This window comes from Phacochoerus africanus, chromosome 7, assembly GCF_016906955.1.
Source record: "Phacochoerus africanus isolate WHEZ1 chromosome 7, ROS_Pafr_v1, whole genome shotgun sequence".
Taxonomy (NCBI): domain Eukaryota; kingdom Metazoa; phylum Chordata; class Mammalia; order Artiodactyla; family Suidae; genus Phacochoerus; species Phacochoerus africanus.
Genome location: NC_062550.1, coordinates 17,760,314 through 17,773,549, shown reverse-complemented (window position 1 = coordinate 17,773,549; position 13,236 = coordinate 17,760,314). Strand labels below are relative to the sequence as shown.

At 60.3% G+C, this 13,236-nt stretch overlaps 1 protein-coding gene across 4 annotated transcripts in view; it reads left to right on the top strand.

Annotated features, from left to right (window-relative positions):
- NCKAP5L (NCK associated protein 5 like) overlaps positions 1-12,564 on the top strand; it is a 30,908-nt gene extending 18,344 nt beyond the window's left edge. For 2 of the 4 annotated variants that reach the window (XM_047786568.1, XM_047786570.1), the window contains 10 exons: positions 666-734; positions 837-875; positions 1,901-2,020; positions 5,062-5,175; positions 6,520-9,149; positions 10,062-10,224; positions 10,486-10,567; positions 10,908-11,216; positions 11,295-11,437; positions 11,663-12,564. In XM_047786568.1, coding sequence (XP_047642524.1) covers positions 666-734; positions 837-875; positions 1,901-2,020; positions 5,062-5,175; positions 6,520-9,149; positions 10,062-10,224; positions 10,486-10,567; positions 10,908-11,216; positions 11,295-11,437; positions 11,663-11,875 — 3,882 coding nt within the window. In that variant the 3' untranslated portion in view covers positions 11,876-12,564. Of the gene's footprint in view, positions 1-665; positions 735-836; positions 876-1,900; positions 2,021-5,061; positions 5,176-6,519; positions 9,150-10,061; positions 10,225-10,485; positions 10,568-10,907; positions 11,438-11,662 lie in introns of all 4 variants that reach the window. The other 2 variants (XM_047786567.1, XM_047786569.1) reach the window with 1 other exon arrangement.
- The last annotated feature ends 672 nt before the right edge of the window (positions 12,565-13,236 follow it).

The following is a 13,236-nucleotide window of genomic DNA, read 5'->3' as shown; positions in this document are numbered from 1 at the left end:
GCAGTGCTGGCCAGAGCCCTGGGGGAGCTGGGTGTGGGTTTATGGGTGGGGGTGGACCCTCCTCTCAGCCCGCTTCACCAGGCTGGGGCAGAGCTGAATGTTTCTTTAGCAGATGCCCTTTCCTTGCTCTTAGCTCTCTAGCCCACATGCCAGCTCAGGGCAGGAAGTGTGCACAAGGGTGAGCCTGTCCTAACCCCACAAGTCTCCCTTCTTTATGCTGCACCCCCCCATGTCCATGCCCCCGCAGAGGTCACAGAGGGTCTCAGGAGTTGCGGGACGAGGGTATGGATCCTTCCATGAGCCCTTTCAGCACATTTTTAAGACCCTGCCCTCCTCCCTCCAGCCTCCTTTCCCCTCTCCCCAGGGAAATAAGGGCTACTTTTGGCGCCTCCCTCCTTAGGTCCTCCTGGCCACTGTGTCTCCCCAGTCCCTCCAGCCTCACTGACTCAAGTCGGGGTGATCAAAACCCAGCCCCCTCAGCTCTGCCTTCTGGATGCCCTTGGCCGTCTCTGCAGGCTTTCCCGCCTGGCAGAATCGGACCAGAGCCAAGAGCTGGGGCAAGGCTGGAGCTCGAAGACTCCTTGCCTCCCCTTCCCCAAGAGGAATTTGCCCCAAGGAAGAAAGGTCCCCTGGCCTCTTACCTGCCCTCCCCCTCCCTCCTGCAGGCAGAGAACTCGGCACTTGCCCAGGCCAACGAAAACCAGCGGGAGACCTACGAACGCTGTCTGGACGAGGTCTGTGGGACGGATGCTGGGGGAGCAGGCGGGTTAGCTTGTCTGCTTCTCTGCCCCAGGCAGAGGCTGGGTCAGCTAACGGCTCTGCCTTTCTCTCCCCAGGTTGCCAACCACGTGGTGCAGGCACTGCTGAACCAAAAGGTAAAAAGGCTTCGGGAGACGTTCTCACCACTGCCCTGCCTCCCCCCGCAAACCCAGATGCCCTGGGAGGAGGCTATGGGGATCGCAAGGGAGAGCCCTCCTGGGGACCCCTGAGCCTGCTCAGCTAGAGCAGGGAGAAGGGGGCCTGGTAGAAATGGCCTCTTGGCCCACCAACGAAGTTCCCCTTTCTCTGCCTTGGACAGTCTATGCTGTTCTACCTAGAGCCAGGGTGGGCTAGGTAGGGCCAGGTCTCTGAGCTAGAGTAACTTTGATTTGGGCTTGAATCCTTCTGTTATCCTGGCCCCAGCCAGTTGCTCCAGGTTGTGATGGCTCTGATAGCAGTGTTGATGTTGTGAGCATAAGGTGGCAGCTAAATATTTACCCGGGCATTGTGGGTAATTTCTCGACATGGGAGCCACTCTGACCCCTGGGGTCTTCCTCTGCCTTATAGGGGCCCTTCTTCTGTTTTTGGGTTTTTTTTTAAGACATTTTATTTTATTTTTGCCTTTTTTTAGGGCCAAACCCATGGCATATGGAGGTTCCCAGGCTAGGGGTCAAATCGGAGCTGTAGCCACTGGCCTATACTACAGCCACAGCAACGCCAGATCTGAGCCACATCTGCAGCCTACACCACAGCGCAGAGCAACGCCGGATCCTTAACCCACTGAGCAAGGCCATGCTTCCTCATGGATACTACTCAGATTTGTTTCCACTGAGCCACAATGGGAACTCCCCAGGTGGGCCCTTCTTTGATATGTGGTTTCTAAGAGGCAGCAGATTGGCTCCAGGGATGGGAAAGCCACCAAAGAGAATGAACTAACCTTGGACCGTGGGTGGTAAACTTTAGAAAATTTACCAGCCCCAGAAGATGCACTAGCCATAAATATAGGCCTCCCTCACAGGAGGTCGCGAGAGAAGGGCATGCCCAGCAGGCGTGCCCGCTGCTCTGACAAAGGTGACGGTGCTCACGCTACCCGCTCCACCGTCCCCTCCTTGTCTTCCTCCGCCTCCTGGGCGGGCGGCAGGACCTGCGGGAGGAGTGCATCAAGCTGAAGAAGAGGGTGTTTGACCTGGAACGGCAGAACCAGATGCTGAGCGCGTTGTTTCAGCAGAAACTCCAGCTCACGGCAGGCTCCCTCCCTCAGGTAGGCACAAGCTCTCCTCCTCCTTCCTCCCAGCTCAGCTTCCTGCCTCCCCCCAGCCCCGTGGTCATCGTCACCCTCGGTTCTCCCAGACACTCACAGAAGCAGGCTGTGAGCCATTGTCCTTCATCCTGGCGGCCCCCCTCGCCTGATAGATCTGAGCCTTAGATGGGGGTGGGGGGACTTCCTGAGTCCCCGTAAGCTTGACTTTCCCCCACTTCCCAGATGCCCCCCACCGCACTGGATGGTATCCCTTCTTGTTGACAGAGAAGGTCCTTGCTTCCTCCACCCTGTGTAGGGAGCTGGGTGGAGGCTGAAATTGAAGTTATTTCAAGCTCCCTAGGGGCCCCTTTGGCCACTGCATTGCCTCTTCTTGGCCAGGGGCAGGGGTGGGGCTGGGCGTAAGGCACCCAGTGCTTGGTGTCACAGAGAGGTCAGGAAAGGCACTTGACCCGGATCTCTGCACGCCTGGTTGCCTGTGCTCAGCCACTGACACAGGCCTGGCCGCGGATGCCACTCCCTGCTTCCCATCCTGATGCCTGCTTTACCCAGGAGAAGCAGGAGGCTGCCAGGAGCGAGTCCTGGGCCCACTTAGGTTGTCACTTGGGGTCCCAAGTTGTCAGGAAGCCCCAAGGATGGGGTGAGACCTGGGGGCCTCAGGAGAAGCTCCAGGAACCTGGGGTTCTGAGGTCAGCCAGCACACCCGCAACCTACCCCGACCTTGACAAAAAGAGAAACACCTTCCTGGTGCGTGTCTGAATTTGTGTGTCTGTGATGCAAACCAGGCAGCTCTTTCTTGGCCGCCAAACCCTGAGCAGGATGCCCTCAGCTCCCTGGGAAGCTGGACCCCTGGCGGAGGAAGCTTCTCACTGCCACGGCCTTTCTACACCCCCTGTCTCACCAGGCTGCTGCAGGCCTGAGGGGAAACTCCGCAGCTCCCACCACCCTGGGTCTGTCCCTGCTGTCGGGTTCACCCAGGAGTGCCCAGAGGCCTGACCACACCAGCCAAGTTTATCCCGTCCCATACCCTTCTCAGTGACCGCAGAGGTGTAGATCAGCCTTAAATCATTTCTTTTTTACTTAAATGAACCCTGGGATTTGAGTTGGGGATTTTTAAATGAATTTGGGGGTTTGGGACCATAGAGTTCTCTTCCCCAGAAGTAACATGACATAATGGAAAGAGCATGAATCTTGGCCTCAGATAAACTTGGGTTGGGTCCCTCACATAGGGAATTGTTAGCTGTGTGACCTTGGGTAAAGTATTTAACTATACAAACCACGGGGGTTTTTTCCTTTATAAATGGGGATAAAAATACCTATATTGCAGGTTGTCATGATTAAATGAGATAATATCTCATGCTTGGCCCATAGTAGATAATCAATAATTAGCAGCTAGTTGTTGTTATTAATGTTATTTCCAAGTTGTGCTTTGCTAGGATGGAAGCTCGGTTGAGCAGGTGCTAATTAAGCTCTTACTGTGAGCAGTGCCTTTGCCAACACATATGGAGCTGTGGCCTGTGCAGAGTGAACGTAACCCCTGAGAGGTAGGGCTCTCGGGCACTAAGATAGGTATACAGAGCATAACAGTGCTGCCCCAGAGCCCGGAGGGGAGAGAGGCCATCGGAGATAGGCTGGAGAGAGTTCCCTAAAAGAGTTGACATTTGACCTGGGACCTGATGGACGGGCCATTCAAAAAGAGTGCAGTGGAGGAGTTCCTGTTGTGGCTCAGTGGTAATGAATCAGGCTAGGATCCATGAGGGTGCAGGTTCAATCCCTGGCCCCTCTCAGTGGGTTAAGGATTTGGCATTGCTGTGCACTGTGGTGTAGGTCGCAGACTCAGCTCAGAGCCCGCATTGCTGTGGCTGTGGCTGTGGCGTAGGCTGGCAACTGGTTCCGATTCGACCCCTAGCCTGGGAACCTCCGTATGCTTCGGGTGTGGCCTTAAAAAGCAAAAAATGAATAAATAAACAAGGAAATAGAGAGCGGGAGGGGTGGGGCAGAAGGGAGTCCCCGTGGAAGGAATAGAGCAGGGAATCCTAGGGAGCAGAGAGCTGTTCAGCTGGACTTGACCAAAGGATGTGTGAAGAGCAGTGAGTGAGACAGAGGTGGGCACGGGGTCAGGGAAGAACTGGCCAGAATGGTGGCAGGGGCGTTCAAACTTGTCTCTGGAAGCAGTGGGCAGGCAGAAGATGCTTCAGAAAAAAAAGAAGACGACAAAGATGCTTCAGGCTGCTGTGGGCACAGGAGATTGAAAGACTGCCCAGCCAGGTCAGGGAGACCAAAGTGCTGAGAGGTGCCCAGGCCAGAGGTGTGAGGGTTTTGGGCTGAAGGAGCAGCTCCCAAGGGCCAGGCCAGGGGGAGGTAGAGACGCCACAGAGACAGGAGTTAACAGCTGTGGAGAATGCAAGGCGGGGGGAAGAGTAGTTAGAGCTGACCTGGGCATCTAGTCAAGATGCCCAGGAGAAGGAAATGACATTCTCGGGGATGAAGAGGGAACTGATCTGTGATTAAACACTGCTTTTGCAATCCTCGGAGCCGCAGCAGTGGTGGTTTCACAGGAAGCCATTCAGAGGAGTTCCAAGCGATAACTCCCGCCATCCCTTCTCCAGGACCCAGGAACAAGTGCCTCTTCTGTTAGTCACTGTCACCCCTGTGGGTGCTGGAGTCACAGGTGGTCAGAACAGGAAGGGGCCTTGAGGCTCATCCTCTCCATAATCAGGGAGGAGGCCTTGCAGAAAAGCAGAGGGTCCTGGGGGCTTGCTGGACACCCAGGTTAGGCCTGCCACTGCCCTCTGGCCCAGAGCCCCCGTCCTGTCCCACCTCCCGGCCACTTGGGCTTGCCCTTCTTCAGTCTCCCTGTGCTGTGGTCTCGCGAGGCTCCTCAGACCAAGTGGTGAAAGCAACACCTTGGGCCAGGAGACGTCATCGAAGGAGCAGACCTGGAAGAACGTTTCCCTGTCCCTGGATGGGACGCCATAGCTTCGGGAGGGAGCGGGGACTTGGGACAGACAGCACCTGTGCTAACCCTGGCCTCCCTCCTGCAGATCCCACTCGCCCCACTCCAGCCACCGTCAGAGCCCCCAGCCTCCCCGTCCCTGAGCTCCGCCGAGGGACCGGCCACCTCGCTGCCTCTGGGACGTTGTGCTGGACAGAGAGAGGTAGGCGGGCTGGGCACAGTGATGTGTGGCTCTGCTGGCTCCGGGCTCGTCAGCTGGGGCTCCACGGCTGTTTCCTAACGAGTCCCAGGGGACGGGCTGCTTCCGGGCTCACAGATTCTTGTCCAGACTGGTGTGAGCCCTCAGCTGTCAGCCTCATACCAAGAAAAACAGATCGCCAACCCCCCACCACTGGCCTCTCGAGCAAAGGCATTAGTACTGCAGTGAGACTCACAGTTAACACCTCCTGAGCTCTTACTCTGTGCCAGGCACTGCACTGGTATTTATCTTTTTTTTTTTTTTTTGGTAATTTTTGGCACAAATGTATAATTGTACACATACTTATTTATCTCAGTCCAGAATTATTATTCACTCATTCTTTTGCATATCCGGCTTCACTTTGAGATTAAATAGAATCACATCCTATTTTACAGATGATACGATGAACTTTAGACATTAAATCACTTGCTGAAAGTCATATAACTAGTTAGCAGTGGGCCTGGGTCTTGAACTTACACAGTCTGGCTCCAGAGCCCAGGTAGTCACCCACTGTGCCAGACCGGACTGGGCATGAGAAGGGGCCAAACAGAAGCAAGAAAGGGCTCGCAGTGGAGCGGTTCCCGGTCTGCTTCGCCATGGGGATCAGCTCAGCGGGACAGCTGTCTGACCTGAGAGGGCCTGGTCTTGCCTGCAGACCGACTTAGAACTTGGCCATATCACTTCTGCTTCTTGAATCTCTGTGTTTTTTCTGAAGCCTGGAAACTGGACAGCCCTCCCTCCCCTGGGGCAGCCATAGATATCAGGGTTGTAGGTGCTCAGCCCTGCTGACCCAAACAGTGGTGGGAAGTGGTGCTGTGATAACCAGGAGGGGAAGTGGGTGCCCACTCAACCCCAGGTGTGCCAGGAGGAAGAGTTAGGGTAACTAGGGCTTAGAGACTTGAGGAAGCTTTCTGGCATATCCCAGAATCTATCAGTTTCTTTAGGGGAGAAGTTCCCGTTGTGGCTCTGTGGGTGTGAGACCCAACTAGCATCCATGAGGACACGGGTTCGATCCCTGGCCTCGCTCAGTGTAAGGATCTGGCGTTGCCATGAGTTGTAGTGTAGGTCGCAGACGCAGCTCGGGTCCCATGTTGCTGTGGCTGTGATGTAAGTGGGTAGCTGCAGCTCTGATTGACCTCTAGACTGGGAACCTCCATATGCTGCTGGTGCAGCCACAAAAAGACAAAAAAAAATGGGGGATGGGGACACAGACAAACGAGGCCAGCTCTGTTCCTGACCTACTCAGTCATGCCCACTCAGGTCCCGGGCCTGCACTTGGTCTCCTCCTCATGCCATTTCTCTCCCAAGGTGTGTTGGGAGCAGCAGCTGCGGCCCGGAGGCCCAGGACCCCCAGCCGCCCCTCCCCCAGCGCTGGATGCCCTATCCCCGTTCCTTCGCAAGAAGGCCCAGATCCTGGAGGTGCTGAGAGCCCTGGAAGAGACTGACCCCTTGCTCCTCTGCTCACCTGCCACCCCCTGGCAGCCTACAGGCGAGGGCCCCGGCTCCCCAGAGCCCATCAACGGCGAGCTGTGTGGCCCGCCCCAGCCTGGGCCCTCTCCCTGGGCCCCCTACCTGCTGCTAGGTCCTGGTAGCCTGGGAGGCCTGCTGCACTGGGAGCGCCTCTTGGGGGGCCCAGGGGAGGAGGAGGGTGCTGGGCTGTCATGGGGCCCTGGTCGGGGCTCCCTGCAGGCCCAGGGCACGGGTTCTGGGCCTCCCTGTGCCCCAGGCAGCAGCTCCTCCTCCTCTTCTGATGAGGCAGGTGACCCCAATGAGGCCCCCAGTCCTGACACCCTGCTTGGGGCCCTGGCCCGAAAACAGTTGAACCTGGGCCAGCTCCTTGAAGACACAGAGTCTTACCTACAGGCCTTCTTGGCCGGGGCTGCTTGCCCACTCAGCGGGGACCACCCGGCTCCCAGGCAGCCATCCTCCCCAGACCCGGGGCCCCCGCAACTGTCCAAGTCCAAAGGCCTCCCCAAGTCAGTTTGGGCCGGGGGTACCCCAGAGGCCCACAGGCCGGGCTTCGGTGCTACCTCAGAGGGCCAGGGGCCCCTCCCCTTCCTCAGCGTGTTCATGGGTGCAGGGGACGCCCCCCTGGGTGCTCGGCCTGGCCACCCCCACTCCTCATCTCAGGTGAAAAGCAAGCTCCAAATTGGTCCCCCTTCTCCTGGGGAAGCCCAGGGACCCCTTCTGCCCTCTCCAGCCAGAGGTCTCAAGTTTCTAAAGCTGCCTCCAGCCTCAGAGAAGGTCCCTAGCCCAGGGGGCCCCCAGCTCAGCCCCCAGCTCCCCCGGAACTCTCGAATTCCCTGTCGGAACAGTGGTTCAGATGGCAGCCCCTCCCCGCTCCTGGCCCGCAGGGGTCTGGGCGGAGGAGAGCTGTCCCCAGAGGGGCCACAGGGCCTGCCCACCAGCCCCTCACCCTGCGTCACAACCCCAGACTCCGCACAGCTCAGACCTCCCCAGCCAGCCTTGCCCACTGCGCTTTCCCCGGGACCAGTGGTGTCTCCTTGCTATGAGAACATTCTGGACCTTTCCCGGAGCCCCTTTAGGGGGCCTTCCCCAGAGCCTCCTCCATCCCCCCTGCAGGTGCCCACCTACCCCCAACTAACTCTGGAGGTGCCCCGGGCCCCTGAGGTCCTCAGGAGCCCTGGAGTCCCATCCAGCCCTTGCCTCCCAGAATCCTGCCCCTATGAGAGCACCCAAGAGAAGAGTTTGGACAAGGCAGGCTCGGAGTCTCCCCATCCTGGCCGCAGGCCCCCAGGCAGCTCATCCAAGAAGCCTGGCCAGGGGGCAGGGCGGCGACCTGGGGATCCTGGCTTTACCCCCTTGAGGGACAGACTGGCAGCCCTGGGCAAACTGAAGACTGGCCCCGAGGGGCCCCAGGGCCCAGAAAAGAATGGGGTGCCAACCAGGCCTGGCACAGAGAAGGCCCGGGGAGCAGGAAGGTCAGGGGAGAGTCCTGGGGACATGGTGCCCCCTGCCTCCAGGCCCCCTGAGCCACCAGAAGTCAAGGGGGCTCTGCGGGGGGCGGTGGCCTCAGGCACAAGCAGCCTGAAACAACAGGAACCTGGGCTCCTGGGAGACCCTGGGGCCCGTGTCTACTCCTCCCACTCCATGGGGGGCCGGGTGGACCTGGAGCCTATCTCACCAAGGAGCTGCCTCACCAAAGTGGAGCTGGCCAAGAGCCGGTTGGCAGGGGCCCTGTGTCCCCAGGTACCCCGCACCCCTGCCAAAGTGCCAGCCTCAGCCCCCAGCCTGGGCAAGCCCAATAAGAGCCCCCATGGCAGCCCGACAAAGCTGCCTTCTAAGTCACCCACCAAGGTGGCACCCCGACCTGTGGGCCCACCAGCCACCAAGGAGGCCCCCAAGGCGGACAAGGGGAAGGGCCCGCCTTGGGCAGACTGTGGCGGGACGGTGGCCCAGCCTGCACCCCCAGCGCCTGGCCCTGCCGACCCCAGCCCAGGCCCCGAGGGGCGGCCCCCACACTCAGCCATCGAGGAGAAGGTGATGAAGGGCATCGAGGAGAATGTGCTGCGGCTTCAGGGCCAGGAGCGGGCGCCCAGCACCGAGGCCAAGCACCGCAACACCAGCAGCATCGCCAGCTGGTTCGGCCTTAAGAAGAGCAAGCTGCCAGCGCTGAACCGCCGCACAGAGGCCACCAAGGGCAAGGAAGGGGCCAGCGGGGGCTCCCCGCTCCGGAAGGAGGTCAAAGTAGAAGCCCGGAAGCTGGAGGCTGAGAGCCTCAACATCTCCAAGCTGATGGCGAAGGCGGAAGACCTGCGCCGGGCGCTGGAGGAGGAGAAGGCCTACCTGAGCAGCAGGGCCCGGCCGCGGCCTGGAGGCCCAGTGCCAGGGCCCACTGCAGGCCTGGGGCAGGTGCAGGGCCAGCTGGCCGGCATGTACCAGGGGGCGGACACCTTCATGCAGCAACTGCTCAACAGGTGAGAGCTGCCAGGGGCTCGGTGCCTGGGGCCACTTTTCCCTCCACGGACACCCCTGGTGCTGGCAGCCGGGCCTTCCCAGAGGCCAAAGGGGGTAGGAAGTCAAATGAAATGGCACCAAAGCAGATGGAGGTTCATGTCCTGGCCCGGAGGGGAAATCGGGGCCTCAAACAAGGATCTGGGGCTTTGTGCCCCAGCTCCCCTTCTCTCTGGCTATCTGACATTAGACTTCCTGAGACCCAGTTTCCCATTTGAGAAAGAGTTAGTAGCCCACATTTTCCTGGATCATCTCAAGTCAGATGCAGCGGCCTGTCTACGGTCCGTGTGCCTGGTAATTAAGGGAGTGCTGGTCCCTAACTGTGGGCTGACAGGGTCTTCTTGCTCTGGGGTTTTCTGTCCTGTAGACCAAGGAAGCCTCTCTTCCCATCTTGCCCTTTGGCACCTGCCACAGACTCACCAAAGGGAGCTGTGGTTTAGCAAAGGGGCTCCCCCATCTTGGGGTTGCTGTCTCTGGGCCCGGGGAGGCAGGATGTCTGCAGGAATCGGGCTCCAGGTAGGAGGTTTGAACAGCAAGTGCACTCACGTTCAGTGGGGGCAGGCAGGGCATGTCGCATGTGGACCAAGATGTGACTGTGGCTGCTGTCTCCCGGCAGATGTTGTCAGAGAGGCCTCCAGGCTTGACCCTGAGTAGTTTTAGGGGAGTTCTCCACCTTCCCTGGCCCTGCTGGTCCTGTGGGGTTTTCCCTGGGGTCTCTGCCTCTTCCCAGTTCAGGAGAGAAGGCACCAGGAACATGTCCCCGTCCCCAGGGGCAGCGGCTCCTCACTAGGCCCGGCACCATTGGAGGGAGCGAGGCCAGAAAGATGTGGGGGGTGGGCCCGGGCCTCCCTCACCTCCTTCTACGCTGCTTTTAGGGTGGATGGCAAGGAGCTGCCCCCTAAGAGCTGGCGGGAGCCCAAACCTGAGTATGGTGATTTCCAGCCAGTGGCCTCTGACCCTAAGAACCCCTGGCCAGCCTGCGGGCCCCGAAATGGCCTGGTGGGCCCACTTCAGGGTTGCGGAAAACCTCCTGGGAAGGTAGGTTCCTGGGGAAGGGGCTGGCTGGAGGCTCTGGCTCTGTGGCCCTGGCGAGTCTCCCTTACCCCCTGGAGGGCTCCCCTTCCCTGGGGCTTGGAAGCTGCTGGATGCATTTCTGGTGTCTGACGAGAACGGGGTGGGGAGAAGGTGGCCTGAGGGCTGGCAGAGTGCCGGCACTCTCAGACTCAAACTCCAGGGCCCTAATGGAGGGGTGCAGGATGGAAGAGGAACGGACTCTGAGCTCTCCTGTCCCCCGAACAGCCAAGCAGCGAGCCAGGGAGGCGGGAAGAGATGCCCTCAGAGGACAATCTGACCGAGCCAGTGCCCACGTCACACTTCACAGGTCAGCAGGGTCAAGGGCTGAGGCTGAGATCTCCCCCCACCCCGCAACCCCCGCTCACTTTACTCCTTCCTATCACTGCAGCAGGTGCCAGGCCCTGAGTGCCATCTTGGTGCCAGTCACCAGTGGGTACTGGGGCTACACAGGAACAAATCTCTCCTTGCCCCATAGGGAGGAGGGGCGGAGGTGGGGGGGAGAGGCAGGGCAGGTGGAACTGAGCCCATGGTGCCCTGAGAGGTCCTGACCAAGGGTAGAGCCTGGGCGGGACCAGGAAGCCAGAAAAAGGGGAAAGGGGCTGAGCCACCCACAGCCTCACGTCCCCGACTTCCCCTCCCCTCCCCAGCCTGTGGCTCTTTGACTCGAACCCTGGACAGTGGCATTGGGACCTTCCCACCCCCAGACCATGGCAGCAGTGGGACCCCCAGCAAGAATCTGCCCAAGACCAAGCCACCTCGGCTGGAACCCCCGCCCGGGGTGCCCCCAGCCCGGCCCCCACCGCTTACCAAAGTCCCCCGCCGTGCCCACACGCTGGAGCGTGAGGTGCCCGGCATAGAGGAGCTGCTGGTGAGCGGGCGGCACCCCAGCATGCCAGCCTTCCCGGCCCTGCTCACTGCTGCTCCCGGCCACCGGGGCCATCAGACCTGTCCCGACGGTGAGTGCCTGGGCAGGTGTGGGGGGGGGCCCTCCGGGAGCTCCACCCACCATCCACGTTCCCCTTGTCCCTGGACAGATCCCTGTGAAGACCCAGGCCCTCCCCCTCCCGTCCAGCTGGCTAAGAACTGGACCTTCCCCAACGCAAGGGCAGCCGGCGGCTCCTCTGACCCTTTCCTGTGCCCTCCCCGGCCACTGGAGGGGCTACCCAGGACCCCCATGGTGAGCATGGCTGAAGGGGAAAGGGAACAGCCCTGGAGGGAGTGAGGTACAGCCCTGCCCAGAAGAAGAGTGAGCGGCCAGCCCCACCCCCCATCCCCCTGTCCCCTCACCCACACCCACTCCCGCCTTCTTACACCCCCTTGGGGAAAGGGTTTCTCCCCCTCCGGGACTGTGCTCTGTCCTGCCTCCAGCCTGCCTGCTCCCGAGCCTCCCCTCCTTCCCCAGGCCCTGCCCGTGGACCGCAAGCAGAACCTGGAGCCCAGCAGGCCAGCCCCTGCGCTCCAGGGCCCGGCGTTTGGGGGCAGCCGCACCCCCAGCACATCGGATGTGGGCGAGGAAGGGAGAGTGGCCAGCGGGGGCCCCCCGGGGCTGGAGACCTCGGAGTCTCTGAGTGACTCGCTCTACGACTCGCTGTCCTCCTGCGGGAGTCAGGGCTGAGCGGCTGCGCGCGCCTCGGCCCCTCTCTGGACTCGGAGAGCGCGGACTGGACCTGCTCTCCTTACGCCCGCCCCCTCGGGGCCCGCGGGGCCCCTCCCCGAAGGGACCAAGGAGGCAGATGGACAGGAAGGGGAAGGGGGTCCCCGGCACACCCCGCTGCCCGCCGCCGCCGCCGCCGCCGCCGTGGAGGAGATGACCGCTCTCAGCTCAGGGAGAGACCCCACCCTTGGTCCCTTCTCTCACCCAGAGTAAGGCTCTTCTTCTGAGGGACTGGGGCTTCCAGGCCGCTGTGTCCCGGCCCCCAGCTCCTGCTTCAGACTGAGCCACCTTGTGGTGCTGGGCTTCTGCCCACCGGCCGTGCCATCTCACCCACCCTGGCGGCTCCCCCTGCCCTGGAGCCCCCGCTGGTGCAGTCTAGGAGCGAGGGGTCAAGTTGCCTTCTGTCTGTGTCTGCCCCGGTCCTCCCAGATGTCTGGATGGTGCTGCCCTCCCCTGCCCCGTGTCTTTGGGGTCCATTTGTCTGTCTTTTTTTTTTTTTTTTTTAATTATTATTAAAGCTCCTGGCCCGGTCCCACCCCACTATCCCCGCACTGCGGTTAATTTATGTGTCGTTTAAAATGCGGCTGCTCTGCTTCCAGCCTCTGCTTCTGCCGTATCCCTAATAAAATGTGGAGGCCTCTCCCTGCCCAGACTCGGCTTGTTCTGTGGGAGGACTCAGGAGTGCACAAGTGGGTGGAGACTGCGTGGGCCCCAGGGTGCTGGAGTCCATGGACCAGGACGCTGCCCAGGCACCCTGGCGAGGCAGTGCCCATACCCCCCCCCCCACCACCACCACCACCAGGGGGACTGGTTGGAGTCACCCTAGAAGGTAACTAAGGGCTGGGGCAGAGGGACTTGTTTAGGCTTGGATTGGTGCCTGAGGGCGGGGAGATCTCCTGGCCCAGGGCTGGGTCAGGCCAGAGGGCTGAGCTGCCCCTTGGAGAAGGAGGTGGGGGGTGGTTCTGGGCATGTATCAAACCTGGGACTTGCCAAGTGCGGTGGGGACGTGCCAACTCTGAGCTTCGGGGTGGGGTGGGGAGATAGAGTTAAGTGTCTGCAGCCTCCTGTTGCCATGAAGTGGTGCACACCCGGCTCTCAAACTGCCACCTTCGAATTTCTCCTCAGACTTTGGGCCTTCCTCAGATCTTCTCGTCCCTATTTCTAACTCAAATTTCAACCAGAAGTTCCCCTGGCTCGTAAATTCTCACTCTAGGAGTTCCCATCGTGATGCAGTGCTTAACAAATCCGACTAGGAAACACGAGGTTGCGGGGTGGATCCCTGGCCTTGCTCAGTGGGTTAAGGATCTGGCGTTGCCATGAGC